Source organism: Lepisosteus platostomus, chromosome 4 (genome assembly GCF_059453375.1).
Source record: "Lepisosteus platostomus isolate fLepPlt1 chromosome 4, fLepPlt1.hap1, whole genome shotgun sequence".
Taxonomy (NCBI): domain Eukaryota; kingdom Metazoa; phylum Chordata; class Actinopteri; order Semionotiformes; family Lepisosteidae; genus Lepisosteus; species Lepisosteus platostomus.
In genome coordinates this window covers 16157574-16171594 of record NC_142614.1, presented here as the reverse complement: position 1 = coordinate 16171594, position 14021 = coordinate 16157574, and the positions used below count along the sequence as shown (strand labels likewise).

The window sequence follows — 14021 nt, the reverse complement described above, 5'->3', positions numbered from 1 at the left end:
AGAGTCTTTCTAAACTGATTAACTGCATCTCCTGGGGCTGTAGGCTTTCTTTCACATTCTCACCTTCATAAGAAAGAACTTTTTGTTATAGTTTTCCTACTAAAAAGTAAATAAGACAGGCATGTGGGCAAGGTTCTGTTAATTTGTTACTGCTGAACAGAAGCGCAGGAGAGAGAGTGAGAGGAGAAGCTGGGCATTGCGAAGCAGGGGGTCTTCCAGCTCGGCACTGACAGCCTGCACTGCATGACTGCAGAGTGTTGCGAAAGCAACTGCTTTTGGTGGCTTAAGCAGAGGCTCTTTTCCTTGCTGAAAAGTCTCACTTCCTGTTCTTGCCGCACTAGGGAACATGAAATTACACAAGTTGGTTTTCTTAATGTGTTTTTCTATTACTTCCAAATGGCCCGATGGAGTGTTAAGTCAAAGAGGCACCACTGCTCGACTTCCCCTCTGTGTAGTCGTCTTTGCGGGAGTCTTCAGACCAGCAGTCTCCCATCTTCCTGTCATATGGCACCGTCGATTGAATTGTTTTTCTAAATGTCTACACAATAGTGGGTAAGAATCTAAACCAGAATATTGGAGTCCGAATTGGGATTTCCAAGTGAGAGCAGTTTTAAAGGACGCAGTGTGGGTACAGTAATGGGCCGAGGTGCCATTCTGCCCTAGGCTGACACTGTGTAGAAGTCAGTTTAGTGGTGGGATGCAGAGAGATGTGGGTTCGAGTCATTCAGCCAATTAAAATTAGAGTATTTCTGAAATGAAATGAATTGTATCCATGAGCTGTATTCACCGCCTTTCGTGGATCAGAACAGAGTGAGAGGGCAGTGAGAGGGCAGTGAGAGGGCAGTGAGAGGGCAGAAGCTTCACAACAGGACTTTTGGAATTTAAATGGCAAAATTCTGTGAAAAGCAATAAACGTATTAATGGGAAGACACTATAAGCCTCTAAGTTGCCTCAACATCCCCTGGCAGTATCTAATAAACTGCTGGAATGATGCCTTCATTAATTATCTTTGTTAGCCTGCTCATATATCTGCTTCCTCTGCCTGGTGTGAGGGAAGAGAGCAGAAGATAGAAATAACGCTGTTATTGCTGTGTCTGGCCTTCCTTGTTGTAGAACAGTGTATTATGCAAAATTCTTCTTCTGGACTGTTTTGTTTTTACAGTTGAGCAATTGTTTGCAATATGACTCACCCAAGATAAAGACACGATCCGAAAAGCAGCAGCAATAGCTTGTATTAATGTAATGTAGTCTGATTAAGCTTGCAGTCTATAGCAAGGCTGTGCACTGGACCCAGTCCGATAAACACTGTCGACCATGTGGTCACATAAATACTGCAGCAGAGTAGAGAAACATTCTTAAATGCTGAAGAGCATCAATGGCAGATAAACACTCACAGTACTGTTCTGAATATGCTACCAAAATGCTGTGAGCATAACTGTTTTTCACTAGACTAATTTTTTCAATTTAAGGAACAGGTAGATTAATATGAGTTTAGTGGACGTTTCATTTTTGTGTTGTTATCTATATTTTTTAATTGCATCCTGACTTCACTAGCCTATTGAATCTTTGGAGTAGTCTTCCCCAGCACACAAACTTTAACATGAACTTGCAGTACAGTACATGCATGGATTGGATTGGCACAAACAGAACATGGCAGCACGTGGGCTGAAAGAAATCAGAATCACACTTTCCAATGTGACATTGTCCGTGTTCAAGATGAAACGTCCCAGATACCTGTACGCTTCTTCTGTTCAGCTTTGTGAATCCTTGTCACAGTCACTTTTGTTTGCTAAAACCATCATTCACTGTGACAAATAATGTTCTAGGCAAAGACAGCAAGAAGGTAGCTCAAGTTACAATGCACAGAAAATGATTACAATAAGCTCAGGATGACATGACTCAAACTCCTAAGGTCTTGTGCAGTAAGAAAACGTACAGTAAGCGTGTGTTTGTTTTGTTTGGGCTGGAATGACGAAGTCATGGCTTTTCTTGCCCATAAATGTTGTTTCCTCCATCATAGGAACCCATTTTGAAAAAAACAGGAGAATGTACAGCAAGGAAAAGAAAGAAAGAGAATGTGCTGTCAGGCCGTCCTGTCTCACATACCAATTGGCTATTTAATAGCATTTTCCTAAGGACCCTAAATATGTCACCACAATAACCTTAAACTTCTTCTACTGCTACGTCACGTGGCTGCTGTAACTACTCTGTCGTACTTTCTCTCTTGTGCACATTATACAGCATTTAACGATATCACTGGTAAACAGCTTCCTTCCCATATTCTCAAGAGTAACACAATGACAATAAATGTAGACCTCATTCACTTTATTTTTTGGAATGATTGTTTTTTCTTGATGAGTAATACAGTAAAAATCTCTCCCCTTTCAACTCATTACTTTTGTAATCTACTTCCACATCCAGATAAATTATATACTGTCCAAGATAATGGCAGGTGTACCCAAATGATGTTACTGTATATCTCAAACCATTCGGGAAAGCCATTCTTATTCTCCTTGTGAAAAGAGAAGTTTGCGAAATGTGGAAAACTAAGACGAGCATTTAAGGAGTAATCTATAAAAAAAATCTGTAATACAATAGCTTGTTTCTTTCAATGTTTTTCAGTTTTTCATAAATTTTCATAATTTCTGTGTCTTAGTAGTGAATGTTCCTGTGCTTGAATTAGCACTATTTCAGTATTGCCTTTGTTGGGCAGTGCTAACACCACTTTCATACAGTACTTTGCAGGGACAATCACTGGCACACACTGCAAATTGGTGTACCCAGCTGTTGTAACAGAAGAAATAAGGTTCTTGATCCCGAGATGAAGTAAAACAGATGAGTTTATTGCATGCAAGGAACAATAAAGCCGAAGTCGTGTTTCCCGCAAGAAACAACAAAACCGAAGTATTGTTCCCCGTACTGTTACAAACTTTTGGGTTATATAGTGTTTTCTTCTCCGTTTCTGACGTCACTCGGTCTGATGGTAAAGAGGGGGGTTCATGGTATTTGGCCAGTTTACGATGTTCTGGGCAAATGGTCAGTTTAACATTACACCCAGGGGGGTTCCTAGCTTGCATCTGCAATCCTTATCAGTTAACCCCCCTATTCTGCCATAAACCCCAGCTTGTGACTTGAAAGTCTAAACCTCATACAGAAAGGATTAAATTCAAACCCCCGTCTTCACATCTTTCTTCACAGCTGAACTAAACTGTTCTTAATATACCGTTATACCAGCTAGCACTCCTACTTTGTGCCAAAGGAACTAAAGAAACAGTGTCTTTCACAAAGAGAAGTGGATGTTCAGTATGAACTAAAGTGTCGAGACTGTTAAGAACACAAGAAGAGTTACAAAGGAGAGGAGGCCGTTTGACCGATCCAGTCCATTTAGTAGTTAGTAGTTAACTGATTCAAGGATTTCATGCAGCACTTTCTTGAACGAAGCCAGGCTATTGGTATTGTTTTTGAAGACAACCCTCTAACATCCTTAAAGATACACCCAAATATGCAGTATGAAAAGAATGACCTGCATACTGCTGAGCATTTCTTCTGCTAGTGCTTATATATCTTTAGATTGAGTTTCGTTGTTCAGGACCTTTGATGGACCTTTGACACAGTGCAGCTAACCTTTCCAATTGTGGGGTTATTCATTTTGCAATAGCAGCTAATTAAGAGGACTTATTTACACTTAGGTTTCAGAACTGTTGTGCAATGAACCCAGATAATATTATATTTGCTTTGCTTGTGTTCAGTTCAAGAACATTGCAGAAGACTATTTAAGGCAGTGGTAAGGGTGTGGAAATATGTACATTGGGGAATAAAGCACAGTTCAATAGCTAAACATCCTCTTTTACTGTATCATTTTTAATTTGGCAGTTCTAACATGAAAAAAACATAAAATTTCTCTTGGAAAATAGCTTGCGTACAGTAAATATTCAGGCTTATTTACAAGTACTGGTAACAATCACAGTTGCAAAGGATCCTAACCATCTACAAACTATTTGCAAAACAGAAGAGTGGGAGAAGATGCTTAGTGATTTTGTGTATATATAGTTTTACATTGTCAGGCAATTTAGATATAGTCATTTCATGTTTTGTAGCATGACCACCCTCCACTGCCTTCCTTTCTTAATGGACTGCTAATCCAATAGAGAATATTCCCAGTGGATCTACTGGAACAGGTACAGCAGCAAGCAGATCGGCAGTTTTCTCACAAGATGTGATTCCAGCACAACAAGAATAGTCTTGTGTAGTGAATCTGCTGAAGTCACATTGTGGGGAAAAGGAAGATCCTCAGTAAGCCTTACACATCCATTAGCACTGCTGTCTTCACAGCATGCAATCTATTGAATTTGGAGAGGGAATTTGAAAATAATGAAACAACTGTCCCTACTTGAAATCATACAGTCCAAAGAAATAAAATGTGACTTTATACGTATGTTTAAGGCATGTGTTGTCCTAACACTAAAAGACGGCTTTTGATGTGCAGTGCTTGAGCATTTTGTCTTGCACAACCTTTTTTTTGTGTGCAACACAATCCTCTCAATGCACGTGTACACGGTCTTCTCCTAGGATGAATCCTGCTGTTATGAAAATACACAGTTATGATACAGAATACAAGGGCACATTTACCCAATTGCACTGAGGGACTTGAAGACTCAGCCACTGCTGCACACAGCTTTCTTGTTCAATCAAATCAAGCAGTTCATTCCCCCATGTCCCCTTGTTCTGGGTTACTTGTACAAATGCAAACATACCCAATGAGCCCTGCGTGAGGTGACAAGTACTTTACTCCTTCAGCAGTGCTTTGGAGAACCTAAAGTCTGAATCTGCTCGGATCTGAACCCTGGACTGAAGCCCACATTCTCAAGCAAGATTGTGTGGATTTAATCTGCCCTCAGGGAGAAAGCAAATTAAATAATAACCTGGATGTCCAGTTGGTGCCATGCTGTAATTTTTAAAATATTTATTTGCATTTAGTAGTAGTGGTCTCAAACGTTGTAAATTGGAGAAAACCATAATAATACTGAAGATGTACAAGAGTTAGTTAGAAACAGAGAACCTGTGTGGTGGCTGCACCTGTTTCTTAAACAAAATTGGCCCACGGTTTGGGTGGTTTATGTGGTCATTTTGTTTCTTGTTCGAAAGAGCACCAAATCAGTTTCGTCTAACACATTGTAGAGGAACTTGGTGAACTTTATTCCTGGGCCTAACAAAAAGGGAATCTCTTAACATAAAGAACAGTTGTACAGAAAAGGGAGTGCTCAGCATGCTTTAATGGCTGAGTATGAGTCGGGTGTGGAAGGAGTGAAAAGCAGCAATGATAATAGACTGTAATGATTTTCCAATTAGTTTTTACATGAGGGTTCACACTGAAACTCCAAGCTGAGTCATATATTCATAATTGAACAGGAGGAGCAGCAGCTCGAGGGGAGAACCTGGAGTTTGGGATTGCCTTCAACAATACAATGTTATTACAGCAGTGATTATTAGCTTTAATTACATTTAAAAACTTTAATTACAGCAGGCTGCCTGCTCCAACCATCCTTAAAATGGTGCGAAAGCCAGAGTGTCCGATGGAGGAAGTCCAGTATACAGATTAAGCCTTTACAGAGATGATCAGCACTGATAGCTCATAGCTTTCCTTCTGAACCACAGCTGTGAGAATTAAGATGCCAAAATTGCATAAGAAAGTACTTTCCTTATTACATGGAAACTTTAAAAGAGCCACAGGCAACATTTTGTATTGCTATTTTTTTACTTTGTGAGACACAAAGCCAGGACATAAAGGAGAGCACATTTCAAGAACTCTGGCTGCAGGTGAGCCTGTCACACATTCTCACAGTGGAAGCACTGTTTTCCAAAAGTCAGATCATCATCCAGCAGCTAAAGGAAAACATTACCTGGAGCAAGAGGATGGGGAATTCAGACTAAAGCTTTGTTTTAAGGGACTATCTAACAGTAGTGCTGGATACAGTCCAACTCATGTGGCAAACTTCCACAATTTATCAAACTCAATTTAGAAATCAGAACCGAACAAGTATATATGAAATAAAATATTGTCACAGATGAGCCTTTCCACGGTTGTTATCCAGTATCTACCAAGCATGTTCAAAAATATATAAAGAGGTAAGAACATAAACATTGCATAATTGCACTAAATCACTGTAATAAAGTCTTAGTATACAATTGCACATACATTTGCAATTCCTATATATTGCAAAGTATGGACAGGCTTTCACTCTTCAACAGCCCTCGTGCAGCTTGGGTATGAATTGTTTCTTAGGTCAGGGGTTCACGGCCTGGTCTTGGGGACCCCAACACCTGCTGAAAATGTAAAAACGCAAATCACTCATGGGTCACGAACTTCACCTGTGTGTCACTGAGCTGTAATGATGCCCTTAAACTCCAGCAAAGGCACTGTTGTGTTAAAAGGGATTTCCCCTCACGTCCTCACGCAATCCACCAGAGTATTTCCCTCTGCACATCTCTGCACACTTGGTCTTGCCAGGCCTGTCAGGGGCACAACAGCGTGCACTGGGAACAGAGCCCTCTGCCACTCTCTCTGTTGCTTCCTCAGATGTTCACAGGCCCACAGAACACAGCAAGTTCAGCTCCTGACTGTCAGCGTGACCTCTGAGCATCCTCTCGAGGGTTCAAAGCTTTTTCACGTAGACAAGAGAGGCATAGTCATTATGCGGATGCGCAGGTTATTTAATCTCAACATTTCTCATGCGGTTTGGCCACTGCTATCTGAATGTGAGGATCAGATAGATGTGACTGTGTTCTGACCATCTGTTTTCCAGGTCATAAGAACCAGTTTCCTGATTTCTCTGAACTAATCTGCTGATGGTAGAAGCAGAATGTCTCCTTTTCTGGACAGTTTCTCTCACACACATTGAATTCAATGATGCTGATAATACGTTTATCACTTGAACTGCTCTGTTTCTCTCTATATTTCACTGTTCTTACATTAAGTAAACTTGTCTTTGTGAAGCGTTTCTTGTACAGATTCCTTATCAGCCTTTGTTTGTGGCATTTAATTAGAATACTAAGCACTGAGCATCTTTTTGAAATTGCATGACTTGAGCTCAGCAGTTTCTTACTCCACGAAATGATACTACTCAAACAATCAACAAAACTTTTTGCTCACAATTTAAGATGGAAATAATGTGTGGTTACAATTGAGCTACTGATATACAAGACTGTTGTGTTCTTATCGTGCAGTAGTACACAGCTGAACCAGTAATCAGATCAATTGAGATGTACAGTACCAATTAAAAGACCCCTGTGGATCTCCAAAAACATAGTGATTTTTGGTTTGGTTTGTTGAAGTAAAATTCTCAATGGAAACGAACATGTCAGGAAGTTGACAAGCATTGGCAGTACTGTATGTTTGCCGTTGCTGTAACAAAAGGAGATCCCTTGTGCAATAAAATAACTTCTCTTTAACAAAGTGATAATTTGCTGTTTTCCATTTAAGAACATTTGTCGAGCATTTGTCAGAATAGTTTCTTGTTCTTGATGTAGGGTATTACATTGTTTATAAGCCCAGTGTGTGTTTTATATATCTAGACACCTATGACAATAAGCAGCTGTGACATCATAACAGGTAGTTGTTCTCTTTATCTGGCTCATCTATCTGTGTTTCCTGGTCTCCAGTCAGTCCCATTCAAATGAAGAATTTAAATTAGTATACCGTATGTTCAAATGCTCCTTTAGAGAGGTGTATGCCCAATCTGCTTTCTTTTTCCATAGTTAAAGTACAGCGTGCAAGAAAATCCTTAAATTGAGAACACTGGCGTTAGTATTTTCCTGTGCACTAACTTGCAGAGAAAAATACTTAGAGCAAAACTCAAGTTATTGATAGTTCAGATATTTCCTCCTACAGAACAAGAAGGTGGGGAGAAGGTGAGATGTAACTAAGCAGCGGTCCATTGTTCACGATAAAACAAAGAGCAGGAACAGGCAGGCAAACGGGTAAGCAACAGGTGGCTGTAGCGAACGCAGTCCAGAATCATAGTCAGTGAAGAAGCCCAGTTCAACGCTGGAGAAACACAGTGAAGGCACAAATGAACTACGCGAAAGCTGAGGTCCAATTAAGCTATTCAGGTTTGTAGCCATATGTAACAGCATTGAATATGCAATCAGTATTATTCAATTTTTCTTTAATATTAATTATCTATTAACTTCCTTCTTTTACTTTTTTGCTTTGTGGAGTGGTGTAAAGTCAGTTGTGTATCTAACACCTATTGAAAGTTCCTGACTGCAAGCTTTAAAGCAACAAAAGGTGATCACTTTGTTAGGCACTGTAGAAAATGTCTACAGACTTGTTAACAGGGGAGGGACGAGCATCTTAAGAAACGATTCCTGTAGAAAGTAGCAAATAGTGCTAAAGAAGAGAAACACCTCACAATGAGTCAATTAGATTTGATTGCAAAATGTGATGAATTAGGTTTTATCACTTGCTCGTGTCTAGTTTATCTTGAAATGTTCTACTTAGGGTTTTGAATATACTACTTGATGTGAAGTAAACACTGGATGACGAGTTTCTTCTCACACAAAGCAAGCTGTATTAATAATGGTACAACTTGTTATAATAGTAAAGAAATTAGTGGAGGCTTTGAGTAGTTCGTGATGATGATAACATGCTCATATTGCAACCCCTGACTATGTTTAAGATGTCTCAGGTATTTCTACAGTTTATGAAGTAAATACCCTTTTTAAATTCATTGGTTTGTGACATCTACTGTACTGTCCAGGAAATTCCATCTTTAAGCAGTTCTCACAATGTCTGCGTTTTCAAGGCAGCCTTCCTGTGTAAAATTTTCAAGACTTAGACAACATAGATGTAGTATTCAGTCCCTATTTATAGTGCTTATCTCATATCAGTGCATGTGTTGCATAAGACCTTTGACAAGCACATTGTCCCCTCTGATGTTAGAGAACTGAAACTTGTGTTTTATATCACTTCATGTACAGTACTAGCTTTCCAGCAGTACTTTATTTTGTTGCTCACAGTGGAGCTCACAATGATCATGGAGCATGTTAAAAAGTTTTTTTTTCTTATATGCAACTTTTGATATCCCCCCGAGGGAAGCATGTGGCCTGTAGTCCTTTTATCTGTCCAAGGGCCGAGTGTGAGAGGCAGAATGATAAAATCTCACGGCACTATAAAGAAATAAACATTAATTATCATATAATACACATTCTATTATATTATTGGAGTTCACTGGAGTTAATGTTCAGCTTCTTATGGAAACACTCACATACACCATTCAGGGTATTTGATCATCTCCTTACTATCAGAGCAAAATTAAAAATGTGTCTATCCTCTAAGCATGCCAACTGTTGTTAACTGGAAAAATCTGCAAGAATTATATGCTGCACATGTATCTTAGCCTATGTATAACTAGTATAAAAGGTATGGAGCAAAAAACCTTTGTTAAAGAATTAAAGACTGCTAATCTTTGATCAATTGAACACACCTGATATGACATGAAGCCACCAAATAAATTTATACCTGACACACTATCTCGACAGTTTGTTGACCCTGGAATCCATCTGAAATCACAATGGTTTCTCGGCTGCATAATTTACTGTTATTAATTCGTTTCCTTTGCTGCTACAACCATTTGCTGAGCAAGGGTGTGATGAAGACTCTTTCCACGATGCAAGAGCATGGCACAGGCTGCAAAGCTTGTGGAAGAAATTGTGCTACAGCAGTGTGAGCAGTAGCCTGCTGTTCAATGATATCACATGAGCTCTTTAGCATGTTCCATTATCAATAGGATTGTCATTATCAATACGCTTTTGTGGTAGTAGAAGGTGCCCCAGTTTAAAGAGGCAACTTGGGTGCTATTCATACACACACCACAACTACAGGACCTGTAAGATGTGAGATGTCACATTGTATCACCTCGGGCAGGAGCACAGACGCAACAGTACTGCCACCACCAGTACGGTGAGTGATGCAGTGAAGTGTTTGAAAAGAAGTTCCTTTCAACTGCTCAGCATTTTTCAGCTTCTCTCTTCCTCTTTTGTTTGCTTATGTCTGTGTTTTTCTTTTCCTTTGGTCTGGGAATGAAACCCCCCCCCCCAGCTGCTGAGGCCGAACTCATTGTCACCTTAGTTTCCCTTACAGGAAAATTCTTGTTGGACTCCACTTGTCTTTTAGAGAAGTGACAAACCCTGATGAGTTGAATAGCCTTTTGTAAACTTTCTCATGTTCTCATTGAGATACAAATGTTTTACTCTTGATGCCAATGGCACCTGAGAGCTCCCACATTCTGCCATTCAGTGAGCCAGAACTCACCTGTGCTCACTTTAGATTCCAGAAAGCCATGCACCTGAGAAACTACTGTATATCAGATATTCCAGACATCAGTTTAGATTATTTAGATTAGGTTTGACTCAATCTTTACCAATAGTCTGATCGTGTGAGCTGTAAGAGCTCTTAACACAACTAAGAAGACAAAGTATCTACCTGTTGAACCCTTTCCAATAGGGCGGTGTTATATTATATTGGTCTTTGTACAGTATATTTTATCAAAAGACAGAAGTACCACTAAATTTACACTACAACGCAAACAAGCCTACATGTTTAAATTGATCTGTTTTAGGTATAGAAATATCAATTTGTTCATAGGCTTAAAATTTCATGTAAGCATTTTTTCTGTGATGTTTATTTTTATTCTGATGTTATTTTCTGCCAGGGGAATTTGTGCCTGGTTCCTGCATGTGGTCTGAGCTTCCTTGTTTCTTTCATCACTGTGCAATTTAGATACTGTGCTACTAAGAATGTGTCGTGAAATGGCAGAAACTTCACAGAGAGTCTGGATTTCAGATCAGACTGTGACCAACTGTGCTGCATAATTTTTTTCATGATCACCTGTGCTGCTCAACAGCTTCAGTTGTATTTATTTATTTCACGTCGGTTCTAAAAATCCCACACACATTTACAGTAGGTAGCTCACTAAAAACGATAATACAAAGTTTCTACCTGAACGATCAACATTACAAAAAAATTAGTTATTGTCATGATACAAAGAAAACTTTCAATCACAAATCAATATGTAACTGGTCAGGCTTCAGCTCTCAGCTTAGGGCAAGTTCAGAAGCATGATATATAAAATACACAGTGAACTCTGCCACCTTTGTGTATCCTTTCCTGAAATGCAATAACACAATTAAGATCAAACCTGCAAAATTCTGGAGGGGAAGAGTAACTCCTGAAGTTACAACACTGTGAAATTGGAGGAATTAAAACTGATGAATTGTAACAGGAGTCCTTCAGTGAGTTATGCCCCCTGTTGCAAAAGAAGTTGAAATATAGTCTGACAGAAACACAGCTGCAAAGGGAAATCTCTACGAAACCTGAAAAGGTCTCAGCAGTTTTTGCACATAATCCAGCTATAGTCCAGCCATCTAATCCATTATTTATATATAACCCATTATAATATATATATATAATATAATCTAGCTATAAAATGGAATCGGAAAGGAAAAGGATACCGTGTGTCCCTGCAAGTGCTGTCTCCTTCCTCTAGGTGGCACCACAACCTTACTGTTCATAGTACAACATTTAAAAGTACAATGACTCTGAGGTCTATGATCTTTAGAAACCAGAGATAAGAGGGGTTAATAATAATTGACTGTCCTAAGCTGGGAAGTTTAAAAAGAGAAAACTAAACTTTGTGATTTTTTTGTTTAAAACATATTCTCAGGTCTACGTTCGACAGTAACATTGAGACTCTTGGAAGCACAGTTTTCTTCTGAAGTTTGTTGAGAATCAGAAGTTAATGGAGCAGGTTAGTGTATCATGTTTTTGGGTTACTTTTTACTTATTGTGCTAAAGAAACACTCCTGCAAGATGGGCTTTGTAAAGACTCCAAGCTTTGTTGGTAGGAGGTAGATGTGGAGAAATCGCCAAATCATCCTCTTCCACAGTTCCAGTCGAGGCTGTGCATTTGTCACATTTTATATCTTCAGCTGGAAGCTACTTAACAAGCTGTTATTAAACAGTACATACATTGTCGGTCTTTGATCAATTAAATTATTCAGCAAGTGGTTTCCTGATTCCGTGATTTTATTATACTGTAAGCCTGATGAACCCTAATCATATGGCTTTCAAACTTCTGTTTCTTAGATTTTTGGTATTGGTTTATTATTGCCTTTTGGTCATGGTCGAAAGTCAAATTACAGATTGTGTAAAATAGACAATGTCCTTACTTGAAGAGCATATCAGGCGAGTATTTCTGTTGTAACTGGTACATTTTTCTGTCATTCTAAGGCTTTCATTGAACATATCCATTCACAACTGCAATCATTCCTCATAAGGAGAAGAGTTTTTTCCAGAAAGTTACCTTAATACATACATTGATAGCACCTTGTAGCCTGATCCTGTCAGATCTCAGAAACTAAGCAAGGTCCGGCCTGCACTGGGACAGAAGACACCAGGTTACTGTGATATTGGTGAACCAATAGTGGGAGCTCTTCCCTCTGCCAGATGATCAAAACTAATAACAGCAATGGCGACTAGGGATTAGTGATGTACAGTAGGAGGTGCCATCCGTTTAATGAGACTTCAAATCCAGGTCTTGGCAATGTTTATGAAAACCCAGGAGTTAATCCCATTTCCCTGGCTAAATTCCACTCTGGACTGGTACAATCTGGCCTTCTCTTAAGTTTCCCCTTAGTTCAATCAGAGAAGCATTTTCCCATGTCTCTGAATGATCTGCTGTGCAGTGGGGCTGCTTCTGCAGAACAGCTGCCACATATCACCCAGGTGATATATGAACTTGAGAGCTGAACTTGATAGGGGAATGAAGAAGCTACCCTTCTGTGTGACAAGTGCATTGGCATCCTGTGGGATAAAAAGACATTTGAAAGTTTATTATTAATATTACTGACAATAATAATTAGAAGAAAATAAAAATACAGTGTGTTCACAGACTCACATACACTAGTACAGTTCTCACTAATTAAACTGTCTTAGGCTAAATGGGTCCCTCGCATTCACAAGGCAGTCTTGCCAGTCTCTGCAGTGTTCAGTGTCCAGTTTTCAGTGCCACACCAGAATAAACCTCACTGAGCATACTGCAGGTAATTGTGTCTACAATGCGACATGGCCCAGGAACTGGCAAATGAGTGAGTACTCAAAATACTTATGCCCCTTAACGTCTGCAGCACGATTCAATGGGACAAATTTGAAATCTTGCTCACTTTGTACAGACCAAAAGTAAGAAATGCCTAACTAAAACCAAGGATTTGTCGAATTCCTCTTCCTGTGCTGCTTTGTTTTTTTTGTCATTTACGAGAACTATGTGAAACTGTATCCTGTGTGAAATAGTGATGTTAGCAATAGTTTCACCACTTGAGCCAACTTCCCTAAACATGAATTTGCAGGCACACGCTAATAGCAAGCAGAGGAGCTGTTTTTCCTGATCTTGTTGTCATTAGTAAGTACAAACGTTTTGCTATTTTGTAGGGATTCAGTAATTATTAACATTACCATTCTTCAAATATGTGTGCATAAGTTAATATATGAAATGTTGTTGTACCAATAGTTTTATTTTTCTGTTTTGTGCTCAATGAAAATCATTCTAATAATTATTTGGTTTTAAACAATCCAGTGTTTACCAGCTCTAGTGACATGAGACTAGTTTTGATTGAATTTTTATTGTTTTCACCAGGAGCTCTAAGTTTAACTTAAGCTTGAGAAAGTTGCGAGAACTGTATTATATGGACTTCTGTGAAAACACACTGTTTAAAAATGACAACACTGTACAATGGCTTAGTATTTCTGCCTAAAGTTTCTGTGCTGAACTGTCAATACATTTTATTTAATCCAATCAATTAATTCTTTATGTCCCTCAGGAATAGAGCATCTTAACAGCTGCTTATGGGTTTTAATGCATCAAAATCCTCACATTGTCAGATGGCCAGAGATCGGGTGTATAAGATTTTTCAGCTTGGCAGGTAATCATTTAGAGATCAGGTGTATAAGAGTGTTCAACTGGCCA

General features: G+C 39.1%; 1 protein-coding gene across 6 annotated transcripts in view; it reads left to right on the top strand.

Moving 5' to 3' along the window:
* LOC148672793 (FYN-binding protein 1-like) overlaps window positions 1-14021 on the top strand; it is a 52865-nt gene that overhangs the window by 682 nt on the left and 38162 nt on the right. For 2 of the 6 annotated variants that reach the window (XR_015935879.1, XM_088628734.1), the window contains exon 1: window positions 11682-11807. The exons of 1 other annotated variant lie outside the window; for it this stretch is intronic. Coding sequence is in view for 3 of the 5 variants with exons in the window: in XM_088628734.1 (XP_088484860.1) it covers window positions 11799-11807 (9 nt within the window). In the remaining 2 variants the exon portion in view is untranslated. Of the gene's footprint in view, window positions 1-11681; window positions 11808-13332; window positions 13458-14021 lie in introns of those variants that run through there. 3 more of the 6 variants (XM_088628729.1, XM_088628732.1, XM_088628731.1) reach the window with 3 other exon arrangements.